Source organism: Hyperolius riggenbachi, chromosome 7 (genome assembly GCF_040937935.1).
Source record: "Hyperolius riggenbachi isolate aHypRig1 chromosome 7, aHypRig1.pri, whole genome shotgun sequence".
Classification (NCBI taxonomy): domain Eukaryota; kingdom Metazoa; phylum Chordata; class Amphibia; order Anura; family Hyperoliidae; genus Hyperolius; species Hyperolius riggenbachi.
Window position 1 is genome coordinate 319,501,845 of NC_090652.1, and position 21,660 is coordinate 319,523,504.

The 21,660-nt window shown below is 44.8% G+C and overlaps 1 protein-coding gene across 1 annotated transcript in view; it reads right to left on the reverse strand.

Annotated features, from left to right (window-relative positions):
• The window catches only part of LOC137525252 (protein mono-ADP-ribosyltransferase PARP9-like), a 158,392-nt gene that overhangs the window by 14,110 nt on the left and 122,622 nt on the right, over positions 1–21,660 (reverse strand). The window contains exons 6-7 of the mRNA XM_068246275.1: positions 9,713–10,258; positions 4,934–5,076 (exon numbers count right to left, since the gene is read on the reverse strand). Of these exons, the coding sequence (XP_068102376.1) occupies positions 4,934–5,076; positions 9,713–10,258 (689 nt within the window). The remainder of the gene's footprint in view (positions 1–4,933; positions 5,077–9,712; positions 10,259–21,660) is intronic.

Consider the following 21,660-nt stretch of genomic DNA (forward strand, 5'->3'; position numbering starts at 1 on the left):
ATTTAGTGTTATCACTCTCACACTCTCTCATACTGGTCACTGGAAGCTCAGCATGGCTCCTCATGGCAGAGATCTCTCTGAGGAGCTTATAGAGGAATTCTGCCCAATCAGACATTTTCCCTCCCTGGGGTCATGTGACTGGTAAGTGTTACAAGGTCTCAAGTGTGACTGGGGAGCAGGAGGTCTGTTACATTTGGTGTTACCGCTCTCACACTCTCTCATACTGGTCACTGGAAGCTCAGCATGGCTCCTCATGGCAGAGAACTCTCTGAGGAGCTTAAAGAGGAATTCTGCCCAATCAGACACTTTCCCTCCCCGGGATCATGTGACTGGTTAGTGTTACAAGGTCTCAGGTGTGACTGGGGAGCAGCAGGTGTGTTACATTTGGTGTTACCGCTCTCACACTCTCTCATACTGGTCACTGGAAGCTCAGCATGGCTCCTCATGGCAGAGAACTCTCTGAGGACCTTATAGAAGGATTCTGCCCAATCAGACTCTTTCCCTCCCCGGGATCATGTGACTGGTTAGTGTTATAAGGTCTCAGGTGTGACTGGGGAGCAGGAGGTGTGTTACATTTGGTGTTACCGCTCTCACACTCTCTCATACTGGTCACTGGAAGCTCAGCATGGCTCCTCATGGCAGAGAACTCTCTGAGGAGCTTATAGAAGAATTCTGCCCAATCAGACATTTTCCCTCCCGTGGTCATGTGACTGGTTAGTGTTACAAGGTCTCAGGTGTGACTGGGGAGCAGGAGGTGTATTACATTTGGGGTTATTGCTCTCACACTCTCTCATACTGGTCACTGGAAGCTCAGCATGGCTCCTCATGGCAGAGAACTCTCTGAGGAGCTTATAGAGAAATTGTTGCACTACATAAAGATGACCGAGGCTATAAGAAGATTGCCAACACCCTGACACCGAGCTGCAGCACAGTGGCCGAGCCCACAGCAGAGTAACAGGACAATTTCCCTCAGAACAGGCCGCCGCCTCAACATGGTTGACCAAAGCGGTTGAGTGCACATGTTCAGCTTTATATCCAGTGGTTGTCTTTGGTAAATTGCAGCCATGCTACTAGCACTCATACCTCATTGGTGGATGGGAGGGGGGGGGAGGTTAGCCTGTCAGTGCTCAGACCATACACCACACACTGCACATGAAACTGGTCTGCATTGTTGTCGTCCCAGAAAGAAGCCTCTTCTAAAGTTGATGCACAAGAAAACCTGCAAACAATTCGCTGAAGACGAGCAGACTAAGGACAGGGATTATTGGAACCATGTTCGTTGTCCGATGAGACCAAGATAAACTTCTTTAGTTCAGATGGTGTCAATCATGTATGGCAGCAACCAGGTGAGGAGCACAAAGACAAGTGTATCTTGCCTTCAGTAAAGCATGGTGATGGGAGTGTCATGGTTTGGGGCTGCATGACAGCTGCCAGTACTGGGGAGTTCATTGAGTGAACCATGAATACTAATATGTACCCCATGAAGCAGAGCATGAACACAAAATATTGACATTTAGGGGTGAATTCACTTGTGTTGCGATCAGTTTAGACATTAATGGCTGTGTGTAGATGGGACAGTAAATTTACACTGTTATACAAGCTGTACACTTATTGCTTTACATTTTATCACAGTGCCATATCTGCAGTGCTGCCCCATGAAAAGATAAAAAAAAATGTGAGAGGTGTACTGACTTTTGTGAGATTCTGTAAGTCCTTTTGTCAAAACCGGTGGCAGAGAGGATGTAAATATACTGTAGAGCTAAAATAAGTGGTTAAGGTCAGGGACTTAGGATCTCAAGTTGTTTAATCACTGCAGTACTGAGGGGTTTTTCCCCTTCTGTACCAGAGCAATTTTCACCTGTCAGCGCTTGTTACATTCATTCGCCTATAACTTTATTACTACTTATCATAATGAAACGATCTATATCATTTTTCCCCAGCCAATTAGGCCTTCTTTGGGTGGTACATTTTTTACTAAGAATTATTTTATTCTAAATGCATTTTAGCGGGAAAGTAAAAAAAAAAAAAAAAATGAATATATGAATGAATATTTCTCAGTTTTTTGCCACTTTATTTTTTAAAATAATACATGCTATCGTAATTAAAACCCAAACATTTTATTTGCCCATTTGTCCCGGTTATTAAAACGTTTAAAATATTTCCCTAGTACAATGTTTGGCGCCAATATTTTATTTGGAAATATAGGTGCATTTTTCAATTTTGCGTCCATCACTTATTACAAGCCCGTAATTTCATAAATGACAATAATATAACTGTTTGACAAACATATTCAAAAAGTTAAGTACCTAAGGTAACTATTTATGTATTTTTTTTTTTTTTTGTCAATTTTTATATGCATGTAATTTATTTAGATAACTATGGGAGAGGGTGGGAGGTAAGGGGTTAATTTTAAATGTATATATAGGTCTTTTTATTAAAATAAATGTAGGTGTTATTTTACTATTTGGCCACAAGATGTCCTCACCCATTATTTACTATTAGCATACTATAAGAACGCTAACCAGAAGTAATGCGTGAATGTGTTATTTTGGAAGTTACAAACGATATTGGCGATCATTGACACAGGGACTTAGATTAATGAATGGGAACTGCGTTCTCATTCATTCATCTCCCCTCTAACGGGGGTCGACGAGTACCGCGCGGTTGGCCGCGCACAGGAACGAGCGGCGGCCACCCACCCACCCAATAGACGAATATCTACGTCCCTGTGCAGGAACTGAAGTCTTGTGGGGCGTAGATATACCGTCCTCACCACACAAAGTGGTTAAAGTGAACCTGAAAGTGTAATATGACTCCACACAAAGGGCCAATGTGATAAGTGTGTGAGCAGAAGCAGCAGGCTAGAGGGAGCAGGGGAAGCAAGGCTGTAGGCAATTCCCCATCAACCAATAGAATAAGCAGTTATTTAGTCAGCATGATCACATGACAGGGCTCTATCAGATGCAGGAAGTAAGTAAATTCATATTGCACACATTAATATAATGATGCTTTTTGGGTCAGTTGAAATAATTGTAATGACCACAACACAAGCATATTATTCATCTATACTGACCACCAATTATTCACAGTAGATTACAGTTATGACAGTGAGCATAGCTCCCAACTGTCCCTCTTTGGGAGCCCTGTCCCTCTGTCTTCCTAATTTGTCCCTTCTTCAGGACTTTGTCCCTCTTTCTATGTAAATATATATATTTCTCTACTCAAAAATGTGTTTGATCGACTCTAAACTTTATTCCCATCCTTTAACCAGTTCGGCCTTTCTGGACGAGCTTTCTCGTCCAGAAAAGCACTGCTGTGTTCCCTGCGTGGTGCGCGCGATCGGGCGCGCGCCCGCGCGCGCACCCGCCGCCCGCCGCTAGCCCCCCGATCAGTGAATGGGAATATAATTCCCATTCACCGATCTGACTTCCCCGCAGAAATACCGACGCTTTCTCTCCAGAGAGCGTGGTATTTCTGCCCCCCAGGAAACAACTCCTCTGAATTTTAGTTCCTGGATGCGACATAGTTCGCATCCAGGACTTTGCTCACTGTGGCCATCTTGTGGCCAAATAGTAAACTGCACCCACATACATTTTTAATAAAACAATTACATTATTTTACATTAGAAAATAGCAGTTTCCCTCCCACCCCAAAAATTACCCACATACATTTTTTTATTTAAAAAAAACAAAAAAAAAAATACAATAAAAAAAAACAAAAACAACATAAATAGTTACCCAAGGGTCTGAACTTTTTAAATATGCATGTCAAGAGAGTATGTTATTATATTATTTAAAATTATAAGCCTATAAATAGCGATGGACGCAAATTGAAAAAATGCACCTTTATTTCTAAATGAAATATCGGCACTATAAATTGTGATAGGGACATCGTTTAAACGGTGAAATAACCGCGACAGATAGGCAAACAAAATAAATGAGTTTTAATTACGGTAGCGTATATTAATTTCAAACTATAATGGCCAAAAACTGAGAAATAATGATTTTTTTTCATTTCTTTCTTAATCTTCCTGTTAAAATGGATTTAGAAAAAAATAATTCTTAGCAAAATGTACTACCCAAAGAAAGCCTAATTAGTGGCGGAAAAAACAAGATATAGATCAATTCATTGTGATAAGTAGCAATAAAGTTATAGGCGAATGAATGGGAGGTGAACGTTGCTCGGATGCATGAGATTTTCGGCACTGCGGCGCTGAACCGGTTAAATTGATCTATTACTAATTTTAACCTTCCTGGCGGTAACCCCGAACGTAGTTCGGGGTAAGCCACGCAGGAGGTTTTCTCAGGCCCTGCTGGGCCGATTTGAGTAATTTTTTTTTTGCTGAACGCAGCTAGCACTTTGCTAGCTGCGTCAGCACTTCGATCGCCGCCGCCCCGCGCTCGATCGCCGCTATCCGCGTCGCAACACAGCCCCCCCTCCCCCTAGACCCCTGCGCTGCCTGGCCTATCAGCGCCAGGCAGCGGCAAGGGGTGGATCGGGACTCCCTTAGACGTCACGACGTCCATGACGTCGGTGACGTCATCCCGCCCCGTCACCATGAACAGGATTTCCTGATCGCCGGAGGCGATCGGCCGGGCTGGGGGGATGCCGCTGAGCAGCGGCTATCATGTAGCGAGCCCTAGGCTCGCTACATGATTAAAAAAAAAAAAAAAAAACGGCTGCGCTGCCCCCTGGCGGTTTTTAATAGACCGCCAGGAGGGTTAAAATGTTACTATGAAGGAAAATGTCCCAGGATAGAAAGGACCAGTGTGGTTTGGATTATAAAACATATTTTTCTTATGAAATCTTTATGGTATGTGTGACTAGGGGCCGTGATGGGGCGTGGCCATGGGTGTGGCTTAAGTGATCCTCTTTCTCATCTCAAAAAGTTGGGCGGTATGCAGTGAGCAAAATAGTATATAGTTAGTATTACCGCAACCAGGTGAAGTTTTTCTTTGCTGAATTTGTTCCACTGGTCCCGGAACTCTTGGGCACTGGTTGGCACTGAGACAGTCTGTGACAGCCACTGATCAGTACTGCGCTGCCTCTGGCCATTCTTCGTATTGCTATTCACACCTGAAGAAAAAGACATCATTACGGGGAACCAGGAAGGGATGAAACAAGATGCCCCTGGGCCTACAAGCAGAGTTTCCATGAGGCACTCATGCTTGGCCAGTCATACATGTACATGCCCGGGCTCTCCCCCCCCCCCCCCCCCCCGGCATCATTCAGCAGAGTAAGCACAGGAGGAAGCAGTGTGCAATCTACCTGCTCCAGCACTAGGTTCGGTCGCCTCCTCCTCCCGGTGTTGTGTCTGATTACGCTGCCTGCTGATTTGCGCTGCCCCGCATGCGCAGTAGGCGACTGTGCGGCCACATTTCCTATTGAATGATGCTGCTGGTGGTAAAATACTAAATATCTCCGCTCCCACACCTCTTACACTCCCCACATTTTAAGGGTAGGGAGGGAACCCCCCGAAGACCTCTATGCCAAATTGCAGTCCCCGAGACCCGCTGGTTCAGGAGATAGATTAGAGAAACCTATCTCGGGAACCAGCGGGTCTCGGGGCTGCAATTTGGCATAGAGGAAGTTCGGGGGGTCCCCTCCCTACCCTGAAAATTTGGGGAGTGTAAGAGGTGTGCAAGTGAAGATATTTAGTATTTTACCTCCAGCAGCATCATTAACTTCACACTGAGCATGCGTGCTACTCAGTGTGGAAGGCAGCCCCGGAACCAGCATGCGTGCTACTCAGTGTGGAAGGCAGCCCCGGAACCAGCATGCGTGCTACTCAGTGTGGAAGGCAGCCCCGGAACCAGCATGCGTGCTACTCAGTGTGAAAGGGAGCTTCCGGGCAGTGCAATCAGACATTACACCGGCAGCCAACGGTCTATCCTTAATACCTGGCTCCTGATCACATGACATGCTTCAGGAGGTGGATTTTAGAAGCAGCACTGAGCATGCAGCTGCCAGAAGGAAGAGGAGACCCAACTTAGCGCTGGAGCAGAAGACGAGCAGTCTACATATTTTATCTTGCGTGTCTACTATTTTGTATTATTGTCTCTGACAGATCTAGAAGGCTTTAAGAGATCCTGTAAGCAAAAAAGTGCCCCTGTTGGGTACTTAGTCTCTGGATCCTGATGAGGCTTCCCCTGTCCTCCTGTATAGCCCTGATCTAGCACTGAAACCGCCGAATTGCAGCACGCGATGATATTTACCTTTGAGATCCAGCGCATGCGCAGTACCAGCTTCTCCCTCAAGCCTGATTGGGTCTGCTCTACTGCGCAGATGCAAGACTACTGCACCCGTGCAGCAGAGCGGACTCGATCGGGCTCGACTCTTTCCGCCAGAGCCCGAGGAGAAGCTTGTACTGCGCCTGCGCTGGATCAATATTGCTGTGTGCTGCTGTCCGGGGGCCCCAGTGGTGGATTGGTGCTGCACAGGAGGACGGGGAATCCTCATTAGGATCCAGAGGCTTCACCCTCCTGAGGTAAGTACCCCCAGGGTCAATTTTCTTTATTACAGGTTTTCTTTACAGCACACCTGTGGGGATATGGAGGCGGACATTTATTTCCTGTTAAACCATACAGATACTAGGGATGGGAGGTGCTCACTCCCATGTAACACCTGGCTATTTAAGCTTAGCGCTCCCCACAGGGAATATAGCTACAGTGTTCTCACCAGAATTTTTTTCCAGTCGGGTGGGGCGAGATGACAGCATGCAGGGCTGGCGCTTCTCTGTTTACAACAGAGGAGGAGGTGACCGGATGACGGCCGGGTGCTCACCAAAACTAGCTGGGTGGAGCACCCAGCTAAAAGAGCCATTGAGCTACCAGGCCACACAGCAGCGGTTAGGAGGGGGCGGGAGACTGGCTGCCACATAACTGCATTATTATGTGAAACTGATATCTCTTCCTAGAACAGAGGAGATGGTGTAATCAGTTCAGCCCTCGCTAGATCTGGTGCCTTTAAATTGGCTGACAGGCCTGCCCTGTAGACCATTAAAGGGACTCCGAGCAGTGCAGAAACTATAGTTACATTGTATTACACAGGGCAACTTTTTCTCAAAGTCAGCAGCTCCATTCAGCAGAAAAAGTCGCCCTGTGTAATACAATGTAACTATGGAAAGATGGATATCATTTTAAAGCTCTCTTTCTCCTCTTTCTGACGACCCCTAAATCGCCGCCTTACAGTTTTCTCTATTTTTGCGATCGAATTTCGCGGCCGCGACAAATTTCAATCGCGAAAATAGCAAAAACTAAAAGGCGTAGGGCGATGATATATATATTATTGGAAAGAGGAGAAAGAGAGCTTTAAAATGATATGCATCTTTCCATAGTTACTGCACTGCTCAGAGTCCCTTTAAAATAGCCAGACGCTGCCTGGGAGTGAGCACTTGCCATCCCTTTCTTTCTTGTGTCTCTATTTTTGGGGAGTAGTTGTGGGCGTTTCCCAGGCGATGAGGGCATTGCCTGCACTGCTCCCACCCCCCTAAGGTGTAGCCTATGGTGCTTAGGTGAACTCATAGAGAAGCATGTGATCAGTTTGGTCAGCTGATAGATTTGTAAGGTTCTGATTTGATGTGATGACTTCCTGGTTGAACACATGACCAGCAAATCAGAACCTTACAATTCTATCAGCTGATGAAACTGATCACATGCTTCTCCTAGGCAGGGCCATCCCTACTCATGGGCAGTGGTTTTAGGCGGTGTGGGGACCCCACCAGTACTGCTCACCTCTGTTTGAAAACCATACAAACAGCCTGCCAGCCCTGCTGACCCTCTGCCTCTAATACTTTTAGCCATAGCCCCTGAACAAGCATGCAGCAGATCAGGTTCTCTGACTGAAGTGTGACTGATTATTATTGATTTATAAAGAGGCAACATAATCCGTGGTGCTGCATAAAGTTAGATAAACAAACAAGGGGAACATAATGATACAGACAATGATATCCATCAAATATGGACACTGGTACAACATACAGAACTGGTGGTTACAATGGCAGAAGCAACGTGGTGAATAAAATGTATAACAGAGTACAAGCTATGAAATGAACAACAAATTCCAAGACACAAAAGGGGGAGAGAGCTCTGCCCTTGTGAGCTTACAATATAAAGGAATGGGGGGGGGGGGGGGAGAGGTGGGGACAGGGATGGACCAAGACCAAGTTGCGCCTGGGGCAAGGTCAGGTTTTGGCGCCTAAACTGCCATTCATTTTGCCGCCTTTTTAAGAATTCAACAAACTGCGCCTGGGGCAAGATACCCGCTTGCCCCCCCCCTAGATCCGTCCCTGGGTGGGGAGGTATGAAGTATATATACAGGCAGTGTGTGTTTAAGTTATTTAGTAAGGTGTACAACTTGGCGAGTGGTTGAAGGGGATATTGCATAAGGTAGAGTGTATGCTTGTCAAAAAAGGTGAGTTTTGAAGGAGCATTCAAAGATATCAAAGGTTGAAGAGTGACGGATGTGCTGGGGAAAGGCATTCCAGAGGAGGGGTGAAGCTACTTCTAGAGGAGGACAGCAGAAGATCATGTGCAGATATCAGATTGCTGTGAGGTTGGTGAGGATATGTACCGGGGAGAGAGATTGTGGAGAGTTGTGTAGGTTAGGGTTAGGAGTTTGAACTGGATCCTCTGGGTAATTTGCAGCCAGTGAAGAGCTTGACAGAGAGGAGCAGCAGAGGAAGATTGAGAAGAAAGATGAATGAGACGAGCAGCTGAATCCAGTACAGATTAGACAGGTGCCAGTCTGTTAGAAGTTAGTCCACAAAGCAATATGTTACAGTAGTCCAGACGGGATATAATAAGAGCACGTACTAACATTTTTATTGTGGCCAGAGTGAGAAAAGGTCGGATGCGAGATATGTTTTTGAGTTGGAGAGCTGGTTAGCAAGTGAATATGAGGAATACATTAGAAAGAAGAATCAAATATTACCCCCAAACTCCGTGCTTTGGGAACTGAAGTCATGAGAGTGTTATTAACATTTATTGATACTTCAGGCAGACAGGTGGACAGAGATGGTGGAAAGATGATTAGTTCTGTTTTATTTTATGTTTTAAGAAGTGAGAGGACAAAGGAGGATATAGCAGACAAGCAGTCAGGAACATGTGTGAGGAGGGGGAGTTAAGGTCTGGGGCAGAGAGGTACAGTTGTCTATCATCTGCATATAAGTGGAAGTGAAAACCAAGCGAGTTGATTAAGTGGCCAAGACTGCATGACGATGGAAAAGAGGAGGGGCCAAAGACAGAGCCTTGAGGCACCTCCACAGACAAAGGATGAGGAAAAGGGATCTGATCTGAGTAAGAGACGGTGAAAGACCTTACAGAGAGATGGGAAGATATCTAGGAGAGAGCGAGGCTCTTTATGCCTACATATGAAGGTATCTGTAGCAGTAAGTGTGGTTAACAGTATCAAACGCTGGTGACAGATCAAGAAGGATTAGCTGCATGCTTGTCTCAGGTTTGTGATTCAGACACAACTGCAGCCAAAGATCAGCAGGGCTGCCAGGCAACTGGTATTGCTTAAAAGGAAATAAATATGGCTGCCTCCATATTCTTCTCACTTCAGGTGTCCTTCAAGAACCTGCCAAAGAAAAGGTTTACCCTGAGTTCCAAGAACAGGATCACTTCTAGGGCTCCCCTCAGCTTGGTACTGGATACTACATGTACCCCCAGATTTGTCTGACCCCAGCATGAGATAAAGCTTCTGTACTCACTTTTCCTCTGCAGATGAAACACTCCATCCGGGCCCTCCGCAGTGAGACCCTTTATATTGATCACATGACATGGTGGTGACCGCAGAGTGATGTCACTTTGTGTCACATACGCCTTCTCCAGCTCTCGGTTTGCTGCCGCCGGGTACATACGTTTTCCATCTTTATTCTCATAGGACCAAGCAACAGCCTCCGCCACCAGCTCCTCCTCCAGAGATTCAGCATGTTTCTCCTGAACCTTCAGAAGGAGTCTCTCCACCTCTATGACTGCTCGGATCTTGTCCTGTGCAGGACCATCGATCTTCAGAGAAGACGACCCATTCTTCAGCTCCTCCTGGATGGACACATTCCCTAAACAAGAGAGAGTGTCGTGTTCAGCTTTCCCAAGCTGTAGAATGAGATTGTTCTGTATGGTGACGGGTCCATGGTGCACCACACTGTTCAGCCAAGACTCCGCTAGAACTATATGGTCATCATCAGGTCCACTAATGACCAAACATGGAGTTTCCGAGAGACCTGAAGACGTTTCTGAGAAGCCAGATCTCTCATCTATAGAAATAAAAAACAAAAAATGTGAAAAAAATAAACAAATCCAGGGAGCCAGACCTGGTTCAGTAGAATCTTGTTATAGTAAACTCCGATACAGTAAACCTCTGGATATAGTGAACTCAGTCCTGAGGTCCGAGCAAATGCTTCTGTATAAATGTACAATTTGTGACCAATTCTCATATAGTAAACTTCTGATATAGAAAACTACTTTTCCTGGTCCCTTGGAGTTTACTATAAAGGGATACTACTGTATATTAATCCATATTCAAATTGTAATGATCATTACACTAATCACAAAATCGGGTTGTCTGATGAGTCTGGCACCCTGTAGACTTTTAGCATTCTCTTCTGAATATGGTTCCTCTCCTCACTTGATTTTTTTCTTCGGAGGTCATATTCTAAGGCCTGGTACACACCATGCAATTTTCCTGTCAGATCGATAGGAAATTTCCCATCGATTGATAATTACCAGCATATACTGTACGATCTGTACGATCTGCTTCGATCAAGAAAAGGATTGATTTTGAGATCGGCATTGCACAAAAATCAATCTATTTATAGATCAGATTGGACATGTTGGAAATGATTGATCGATGGGACATTTCCCACTGGTCTGATGGGAAAATTGGATGGTGTAGGCATTAGTGAGTGATATCTGAGTCTCCCCCTTTGTGAAAAAGGAGATGATGATTAGACAAACCCTTCTTTAAGCCCCATCTACACGATACAATTCTTTGTGCGATTCGATTACGATTCTATTTACGATCCGATTAAATCCGACATGTCCGATCAGGATTCGATTCGATTCAATTTGATTTGCCATTGCAAAAAAATGGCAAATCAAATTGAATCGAATCAAATCCCGATCGGACATGTCGGATTTAATCGGATCGTAAATAGAATCGTAATCGAATCGCACAAAGAATTGTATCGTGTAGATTGGGCTTTAAGGCTGCTCACCATATGACCTATGTTCGTCTAAGAAGTCCCCTGAGAAAGCTGGCAGCATCCGGTAAAACTCGTTATGTTAATTAATGTCTGTGTATATTATCTAGGAGGTTGTCCTCATGTAGAAGGTAAGCTTGTCTTTCTTACTATAGGGCACCTCTCAGTACTCCCCCAATTTAGAAGAACGTAATTTCCTGCTAGTGTTTGCAGCATTAGGAATAGAAAACATCAGATTGGCAACTGCATAACGGAAGCTGATCTACACAGGGAAGATACTGATAATAATAACTACATGCATGCAGTCCAATGTGATAAGGAAAAAATAAATATTCTGGGGCTAAACTCAGTATAACCTCCCTCCACCTTCAATATAATAGCACAATCATAGCCACCAATTCCACCTATTTTATATTTACTGGTAAAATTCTAGCCTCAGAGATGAAGAATGTTCTATGTTTCTACTAATTTCAAATGGAGAGCGCCTCAGACATGATTATAAGCTTCTGTTGCCGACCTTTCTCAAAGTTATCTTTGTTTGTTCAGCCAAAATTCACTCTGACCAATGATCTCGACTCTAATGCCGTATTCAACTCTCTTCAATCTGGATTCCGCCCAATCCACCCCACAGAGACAGCACACACGAAGGTCACCAACGACCTCATCCTGGCAAAATCTAACAGCCACTATTCCATCCTTCTCCTCTTGGACTACTCCTCTGCCTTCCATGCCTTCTACCATCCCCTCCTGCTCCAAATTCTATACTTAATTGGTTCCTACTAGAGATGTCGCGAACCTCCGATTTTCGGTTCGCGAACACCGTTCGCAAACTTCCGCGGAAGGTTCGGTTCACGTAAAAGTTTGCGAACCGCAATAGACTTCAATGGGGAGGCGAACTTTGAAAAATAGAAAAAATTATGCTGGCCACAAAAGTGATGGAAAAGATGTTTCAAGGGGTCTAACACCTGGAGGGGGGCATGGCGGAGTGGGATACATGCCAAAAGTCCCGGGGAAAAATCTGGATTTGACGCAAAGCAGTGTTTTAAGGGCAGAAATCACATTGAATGCTAAATGACAGGCCTAAAGTGCTTTAAAACATTTTGCATGGGTATACATCAATCAGGGAGTGTAATTAGAGTACTGCTTCACACTGACACACCAAACTCACTGTGTAACGCACCGCAAACAGCTGTTTGCGTAGTGACGGCCGTGCTGGGCTGGTGCGCAACATGGCCAGAGTGCAGGCCGTGGCAGTTTTCCAGCCCATATGGTCGCCGGGCTGTGGTAGCCCAATGATAGAACAACAGTGACTGACTAGCTGATCAAATTTGGTCTGTCCACAATGAAGCAACGAACTTATTATCTTCTTGTATGTAGGTAGGCATAGGTAGGAGTCCCAGTATAGGTAGGTAGGTAGGCATAAGTAGGAGTTCCAGTATAGGTAGGTAGGCATAGGTAGGAGACACAGTATAGGTAGGTAGGCATAGGTAGGAGTCCCAGTATAGGTAGGTAGGCATAAGTAGGAGTTCCAGTATAGGTAGGTAGGCATAGGTAGGTGCCTCAGTAGTTAGCTAGGCATAGGTAGGAGACCCAGTATAGGTAGGTAGGTATAGGTAGGAGTCCCAATATAGGTAGGTAGGCATAGGTAGGTGCCTCAGTAGTTAGCTAGGCATAGGTAGGAGACACAGTATAGGTAGGTAGGCATAGGTAGGAGTCCCAGTATAGGTAGGTAGGCATAGGTAGGAGTTCCAGTATAGGTAGGTAGGCATAGAGTTCCAGTATAGGTAGGTAGGCATAGGTAGGTGCCTCAGTAGTTAGCTAGGCATAGGTAGGAGACCCAGTATAGGTAGGTAGGCATAGGTAGGTGCCTCAGTAGTTAGCTAGGCATAGGTAGGAGACCCAGTATAGGTAGGTAGGCATAGGTAGGAGTCCCAGTATAGGTAGGTAGGCATAGGTAGGTCCCCTAGTATAGGTAGGTGTCCCCGTATAGGTAAGTAGGTGCCCCAGTAGTTAGGTAGGCATAGGTAGGTGTCCCAGTATAGGTAGGTAGGCATAGGTAGGTCCCCTAGTATAGGTAAGTAGGTGCCCCAGTAGTTAGGTAGGCATAGGTAGGTGTCCCAGTATAGATAGTTAGGCAGGGCCTGGCTGGCACAGTAATAACAATTACCAAGGTCCAGCTGCAACAGATAGGGCTGTATAATGTCAGTGAGCAACACACACACACAAAAACCACATCAGGAAAACATTAGCTCTCAAAAGAGCTGTTGAGGGGTGCAATTTTAGCAATAACAATCAGCCAGGAGCAAGCCAAGAGCCTAACTAATCTGTCCCTTGGAGAAAAAAATCTGCAGCAGCTCTCCCTAGTCTATTTGCAGCAGGCACATGAGTGAGTGTCATGGCCAGCGAGCCTGCCTTATATAAGGGGGGGTGGGGCTCCAGGGCTTAGTGTAGCCTGAATGGCTACAATGTGCCTGCTGAGTGTGATGCAGAGGGTCAAAGTGCATTATGGGGCGAATCGAACTTCCGCAAATGTTCGCATGGTCCAGGCGAACGCGAACCCCCAAAGTTCACCTGGAACCGTTCGCGACATCTCTAGTTCCTACCACTCAGCCCTGACCTGGTTTTCTTTCCACCTCTCTGACCAATCCTTCCAGACCTCCTTTAACAGATCCTCCTCTATCTCCACCCCTTACTGTTTTAGTCTCCCAGAGCTTCGTCTTCGGCCCCCTACTCTTCTCCCTCTACAACTCCTCCCTTGGTAAACTCATCTACTCAATTGGCTTCAACTATCACCTCTATGCTGATGACACCTATATCTACCTCCACACTACTTATCCCCCCCCCCCCCCCCCCCATACACACACACACACTCTCTTTCTCTCTGTGCCATCACTACCTGGATGTTCAGCAGATTTTTGAAATTCAATCTGGAAAAGACTGAACTTATAATCGACCCTCCCCAATCATCCAGCGCTCTCCACATCATCTCCATTGCTATTAACCTTCCTGGCGGTAAGCCCGAGCTGAGCTCGGGCTATGCCGCGCAGGAGGATATCTCAGCCCCTGTGGGGGCGATTCGCCCTATTTAAAGTGCTGTACGCGCAGCTAGCACTTTGCTAGCCGCGCGTACAGCTTGATCGCCGCCACTCTGCGGCGATCGCCCGCACGCAGCGGCGGAAGAGCCCCCCCCCCCGCTAGAGCCCTGCGCTGTCCGGACCAATGAGTTCCAGGCAGCGCTATGGGCTGGATCGGAGGCGTCTGACGTCAGGACTTCGGCTGACGTCCATGACGTCATTCCGATCGTCGCCATGGCGACATGAGAAGCAAAACAGGGGAACGCGTTATATACGCGTTCCCCTGTTTGCTATTGATGCCGCCGACGATCGCACTAGAGGGACACATGCGCCCTCTAGTGGTGTTTCATGTAGCTACCACTCTGGTAGCTTTACATGAAACAAACAAATTTTTAAAAAAAAAATGGATTTCTGCCTGTTTGGCAGAATAAATGAACCGCCAGGAGGGTTAACAACTCTTCCATCCAACCAGTCCCTCAAATCCCTGCCTGAGTGTCATATTTCAAAACAAATATCCAATGGGCTCGCACACTCTTAGATACCAAATCCAATTTATTCGATTTCGTGACACACCATTCCAAAAACCAACGAATCGTTTCTGGGCCCCTCAGGGTCCCCTTTGTCAAGGTAACAGTACAGAATTGACAAAGGGGACCCTGAGGGGCCCCGAAACGATTCGTTGGTTTTTGGAATGGTGTGTCACGAAATCGAATAAATTGGATTTGGTATCTAAGAGTGTGCGAGCCCATTGGATATTTGTTTTGGACTTTGACACGGCTCAGCACCTCGATTGTGGTGTGCGATCCCACACTCTGTGCATTGAGTGTCATATTTGACTCATCAACTTCCATCTTCACAACATCGGTAAAAGTTGCCCCTACTAACCCCCGGAAACCGGCAAATCCCCGGTCTATGCTCTGGACATCTCCAGTCTTGATTACTGCAATAGAATAACAGGGATAATAGAGGCGCCAAACAAGTATAGAATAGGTTAAAAAATGTCTAAAAGGAGGGAAATGGGTGGATTCACCTCCCCCAGATACAAGAATGACCAGGCTAATTCAGCCGTAAGATCTATAAATATATTTATTAAAACAATTCTCCAATAGTGATGCAACGTGTTTCATGGGCCAACATCCCGCTTCATCAGGCAATATAACAAGGAGAATACTGGAGGAAAGAAGGGAGGGGGGAAAAAGAAGGGAGGAGACAAAAAGAAGGGGGAAAAAAACACAAAAAGAGATTGATGCTAGAAGGTGCTCAGAACTTCAGCAGAACTTGTCATATTCTGAAACAATTTTCATCGTAAACTGTCTTATTGTGGTTTTAACAGAAAAGAAATTGGCACAAAATAATATTGTCTCGATTATTATGTTAAACCATTGTCCAAGCTACTATAACTCTAGCATCCTTGCAGAATGCTTGAATATGTATACATATATATATATATATATATATATATATATATATATATATATATGTGTGTGTGTGTGTGGCCCCCAACGCCCATAAACAAGTCTACTGAGTACAGTTCATTCAGTATAATTCAATTATGTGAATCATATGTCACAAAGGCTCAGGTGGTTCATGCACGGCGGCATGTATCCTATATAATGATAAAGAGAAAATAACCATTTGTAGCTTACCACATCCAGGTCAGTATATGGCCAGAGCGCCTCTATGGGACTGGGAGACTGCCTGTCCGCTTCTTATACTGTAAAGTGGCGCCAGGCTTCTAAACGAGCTGGCACAGAAGCTGGAAATGACGTGGCCGCAGTACCATGCGTCACAAAGTACGCATGGTGCTATAGATGATATGGGCAGTGGCAGCCGGATGCGACGGTGGTGTCCTTCACACGTACACGCTCAGGCGGATGCAAACATGATGCCGCATCCGCCCAAACGGGTGGCTATATTTGGGATAGACGGCGCATGCGCGGCCAACGGAGGGCTGCGCCGTCTAATATATTAAAGAATACTGGGGGAGTGTAATGAATAGCGGAGATACCGCTGCGCGGGTAAGCGGCAGGGCGGCTATCTCCACGTCCCAGCTGGCGGCCTCTGCCGCGCAGCAGCATGTCGCTGGTTCGCCTGGTCCTTCTAGTGCACACAGATGGAGAGCTACACGCGCGTCAGGCGACAGGACCTTTATGCTAGCAGAAGGGGAATCAGCTGATCCCAGCTAGGCTCCGGATTGCTGAGTGACTGGGGCGGCGCTGCGGAGCGCTGTAGGTATATATAGGACTTGCTTGTTAGTTGCAGGTTGTCTTCCGTTGCGAATGCTTACGTGTGAGCACCCAGACCTCAGTCAGATCTTACAGTGTATTAGAACCAGCCGGAGCTGGGAATTCACACTTAGCCAGATTCTGTTGATAGCCTCTATGGTACTGTTTATGTACTAGACTAGTTCCCAGCTGTTGAGACCAAGGACCTCACACCTAAGACTAGGATATTGCTGTATTGCTACTGTCATCTACTAGACTAGTTCCCAGGTGTTGAGACCAAGGACCTCACACCTAAGACTAGGATATTGCTGTATTGCTACTGTCATCTACTAGACTAGTTCCCAGGTGTTGAGACCAAGGACCTCACACCTAAGACTAGGATTGTGTAATACTGTTACCCATTATGATCTCTGTCTTTCCTGACCATTCTCCTGCTTACTGATTTGGTACCTTTGCCTATCTGTCTACCTGTTGCCGACTTAGCCTGTACCCGGATACCGAATCAGTTTTCTGTCTCTGTACCTTGCCTGTCCGTGTGTTGCCGACCTGGCCTGTCTGACCCTCCGGGTTGTCACTCACTCCTTGGGTGATCAGCCTGACTGTTCTACTGGTGACACCTAACTTCCTAGGTGTCCATTAGCTGCAAAGGCCACCTGCTCCTCAGGTGGACCATCTTGCAGTTCAATCAGTGGTCTCTACACTATAGGAGTCCACTGGCTGCAGAACAGTCTGATTCCCAGTCCATCAGGGAATCCTTGGCTGCAGTACAGTCTGATTCCCAAACCATCAGGGAATCCCTGGCTGCAGTACAGTCTGTATCTCCTCTTCTTAAGGAGGTCAGCTTCAAACACAGTCAGTGGCCACCTGCCCCTCAGGGGTCCACTGGCTGCAGTGACAAAAACACTTGGATGACTGAAAAGAGAAATTAAATGGATCTTTTACATGATTTTGCTACGTTTTTGTCAAGTATAAAGCTCTGCTGCCATCTGGTGGTATATAATATGTATGACATTAACATTAGCAAGTAGGGAAAAGTAATAGTATGAATGTTGATTCTAGATGCCCTTAGGGGATATCTAATTGGCCTGAACACCACTTCTGTGCTGTCCACATATCTAGAATTACTCAAACATGCGTCTAGATCACCTAAAAACAAAAAACAAAAGTGTGATAAAATAAATTACGGTATCCATATTGATACATCCATATACAATATGCAATTGTATAACCTAAAATTAGATAAAAGAGAGGACTATATAAACGAGCTCAAAGGGCTTGGTATTGAATTAATATAATTTCTCTAAAACTTCATTGAGCCCCTCTGGTGCGAGGGTTCTCAATACTTGAATCCAGTACATTTCTCTGGTCCGTATGGCCTCAGAAATATTCGGTGCCTGTATAAGGTCTATGTACGTGACGCTTAGGTGTTGAGGGTCACCACTGTGATGGGTGCTGAAGTGCCTCGAGACGCTATGTGAAGGGTACTGTTTGAGAACATTTCTTTTGTGTTGTCCAATTCTATCTCTCGCTAGCTGCGTTGTGTGTCCTACATATTGTAATTTGCAGGGGCATGTTATAAGGTATATTATGTTTTGGAAGTTGCAACTTATATTTTGTTTAATAGTGAAAATGGTATTAGTGGTTTTGGAACAGAAGGTTTCTGTGGTATTCACAAACTGACAAGCTGTACACCGGGTATGATTACAGGGGAAGGATCCAGGGGCAAGACCAGTGGTCTTGGGTATATCAGGAGAAGATAGGGATTGGATTTTGCTAGGAGCCAGCAAACCCCGGAGATTCGGAGCCCTTCTGAATGTTAGGAGGGGATTCTTTGGTATTGTGGATCTGAGATGTGGGTCCTGCATTAATATTTCCCACCTATTTTGTAGAATGGACCGGATTTCTCCGTGTTGAGTGCTGTATCCAGTAATGAATCTGGGAAAATTGGTATTTTTCGGGGGGTCATTTATTGAAGCGCGTGTCACTGTGGTCATCATGGCTTTATGTTTTGCGTCTTTAGTAAGTTTAGTCGGAGAACCCCGTTCTGAAAATTTTTTAGTGAGCGTGGTGGATTGAGAATGAAATAGGGATGGATCAGTGCAGTTGCGGAATATTCTACAATATTGGCAATATGGTGTGTTTGTGGTCCATGGATGATAGTGAAAACTCTTGAAATGTATATAATTATTAGAATCTACGGTTTTGAAGTGTGTTTTGGTTTTAATTATGTCATCCTCCACATATAGAACCAAGTCCAAAAATTCTATAGAAGTAGGGTGGTATTGAGCAGTAAAAATGAGGCCGGCTGGGTTGTTGTTAAGGAACTCCAAAAATTGTGGAATGTATGTTTGTTCCCCTCTCCAAATGATTATAAGATCATCTATATATCTTCTATAAAAAATGATGTTATCAATGAATGGGTTATGAGTGTCAAGTTTAAATGCCTCTAAATATCCCATGGTTAAGTTGGCATACGATGGTGCAAACGGACTCCCCATGGCTGTCCCTGTGGCTTGGTGATAAAAATTGTCTGCAAAGGAGAATACATTGTGTTGTAGGATGAACTCTGAACAGTTCCTAAGAAATAGCTGTTGTGTGGGGGGCATACTGGAATTGGTTGCTAAATAATGTTCTAATGCTCTGAGGCCAAAGGAGTGTGGTATGTTTGTGTACAGTGAAGAAACATCACATGTTAACCATATGTATTCCGGTCTCCATGCGGTGTTTTTCAGCAATGTAATGAGGTGTTGAGAGTCCTTAAGATAGGAAGGTAATGACTGTACTAGCGGTTGTAGGTGTGTATCAATGAATTTGGGCAAATTACTAGTCATAGAATCAATGCCAGATATGATCAGTCTTGCAGGTGGTTTGGTGAGATGTTTATAATTTTTGGGGAGATAATTAAAAAACAGTGTTTTGGGATGATGGTTGATAATGTAGTTGCGTTCATTTTTTGTTATAATGTTATCAAGTTCTTCTTAAATATTAATGCAGGACCCACATCTCAGATCCACAATACCAAAGAATCCCCTCCTAACATTCAGAAGGGCTCCGAATCTCCGGGGTTTGCTGGCTCCTAGCAAAATCCAATCCCTATCTTCTCCTGATATACCCAAGACCACTGGTCTTGCCCCTGGATCCTTCCCCTGTAATCATACCCGGTGTACAGCTTGTCAGTTTGTTAATACCACAGAAACCTTCTGTTCCAAAACCACTAATACCATTTTCACTATTAAACAAAATATAAGTTGCAACTTCCAAAACATAATATACCTTATAACATGCCCCTGCAAATTACAATATGTAGGACGCAAAACGCAGCTAGCGAGAGATAGAATTGGACAACACAAAAGAAATGTTCTCAAACAGTACCCTTCACATAGTGTCTCCAGACACTTTAGTACCCATCACAGTGGTGACCCTCAACACCTAAGCGTCACGTACATAGACCTTATACAGGCACCGAATATTTCTGAGGCCATACGGACCAGAGAAATGTACTGGATTCAAGTATTGAGAACCCTCGCACCAGAGGGGCTCAATGAAGTTTTAGAGAAATTATATTAATTCAATACCAAGCCCTTTGAGCTCGTTTATAAAGTCCTCTCTTTTATCTAATTTTAGGTTATACAATTGCATATTGTATATGGATGTATCAATATGGATACCGTAATTTATTTTATCACACTTTTGTTTTTTGTTTTTAGGTGATCTAGACGCATGTTTGAGTAATTCTAGATATGTGGACAGCACAGAAGTGGTGTTAAGGCCAATTAGATATCCCCTAAGGGCATCTAGAATCAACATTCATACTATTACTTTTCCCTACTTGCTAATGTTAATGTCATACATATTGTATACCACAAGATGGCAGCAGAGCTTTATACTTGAAAAAAACGTAGCAAAATCATGTAAAAGATCCATTTAATTTCTCTTTTCAGTCATCCAAGTGTTTTTGTCATATATATTTACATAGATATAACTTCCTGTTTAATTTTGTATTAATTTGATTGCTCCCCCAATATACTTTAATATATTACAGACGGCACAGCGCTCCGTTGGCCGCGCATGCGCCGTCTATCCCAAATATAGCCACCCGTTTGGGCGGATGCGGCATCATGTTCGCATCCGCCTGAGCGTGTACGTGTAAAGGACACCACCGTCGTATCCGGCTGCCACTGCCCATATCATCTATAGCACCATGCGTACTTTGTGACGCATGGTACTGCGGCCACGTCATTTCCAGCTTCTGTGCCAGCTCGTTTAGAAGCCTGGCGCCACTTTACGGTATAAGAAGCGGACAGGCAGTCTCCCAGTCCCATAGAGGCGCTCTGGCCATATACTGACCTGGATGTGGTAAGCTACAAATGGTTATTTTCTCTTTATCATTATATAGGATACATGCCGCCGTGCATGAACCATCTGAGCCTTTGTGACATATGATTCACATAATTGAATTATACTGAATGAACTGTACTCAATAGACTTGTTTATGGGCTGTTGGGGGCCACACACATACAGATAGATAGATAGATAGATAGATAGATAGATAGATAGATAGATAGATAGATAGATAGATAGATACATATTCGAGCATTCTGCAAGGATGCTAGAGTTATAGTAGCTTGGACAATGGTTTAACATAATAATCGAGACAATATTATTTTGTGCCAATTTCTTTTCTGTTAAAACCACAATAAGACAGTTTACGATGAAAATTGTTTCAGAATATGACAAGTTCTGCTGAAGTTCTGAGCACCTTCTAGCATCAATCTCTTTTTGTGTTTTTCCCCCCTTCTTTTTGTCTCCTCCCTTCTTTTTGTCTCCTCCCTTCTTTGCTCCAGTATTCTCCTTGTTATATTGTCTGATGAAGCGGGATGTTGGCCCGTGAAACGCGTTGCATCACTATTGGAGAATTGTTTTAATAAATAGAATTATAAAATCTTACGGCTATATTAGCCTGGTCATTTGCATATTTGGGGGAGGTGAATCCACCCATTTCCCTCCTTTTAGACGGTTTTTAACCTATTTTATACTTGTTTGGCGCCTCTATTACTCCCGTTATTCAATATCTTAGTCAACCCTTGGTGGAGGGGTGTATCCCCATTCTTCCTATCTATAGAGAGCGACTTTTTAGACCTGAGTGGGGTCAGGTTAC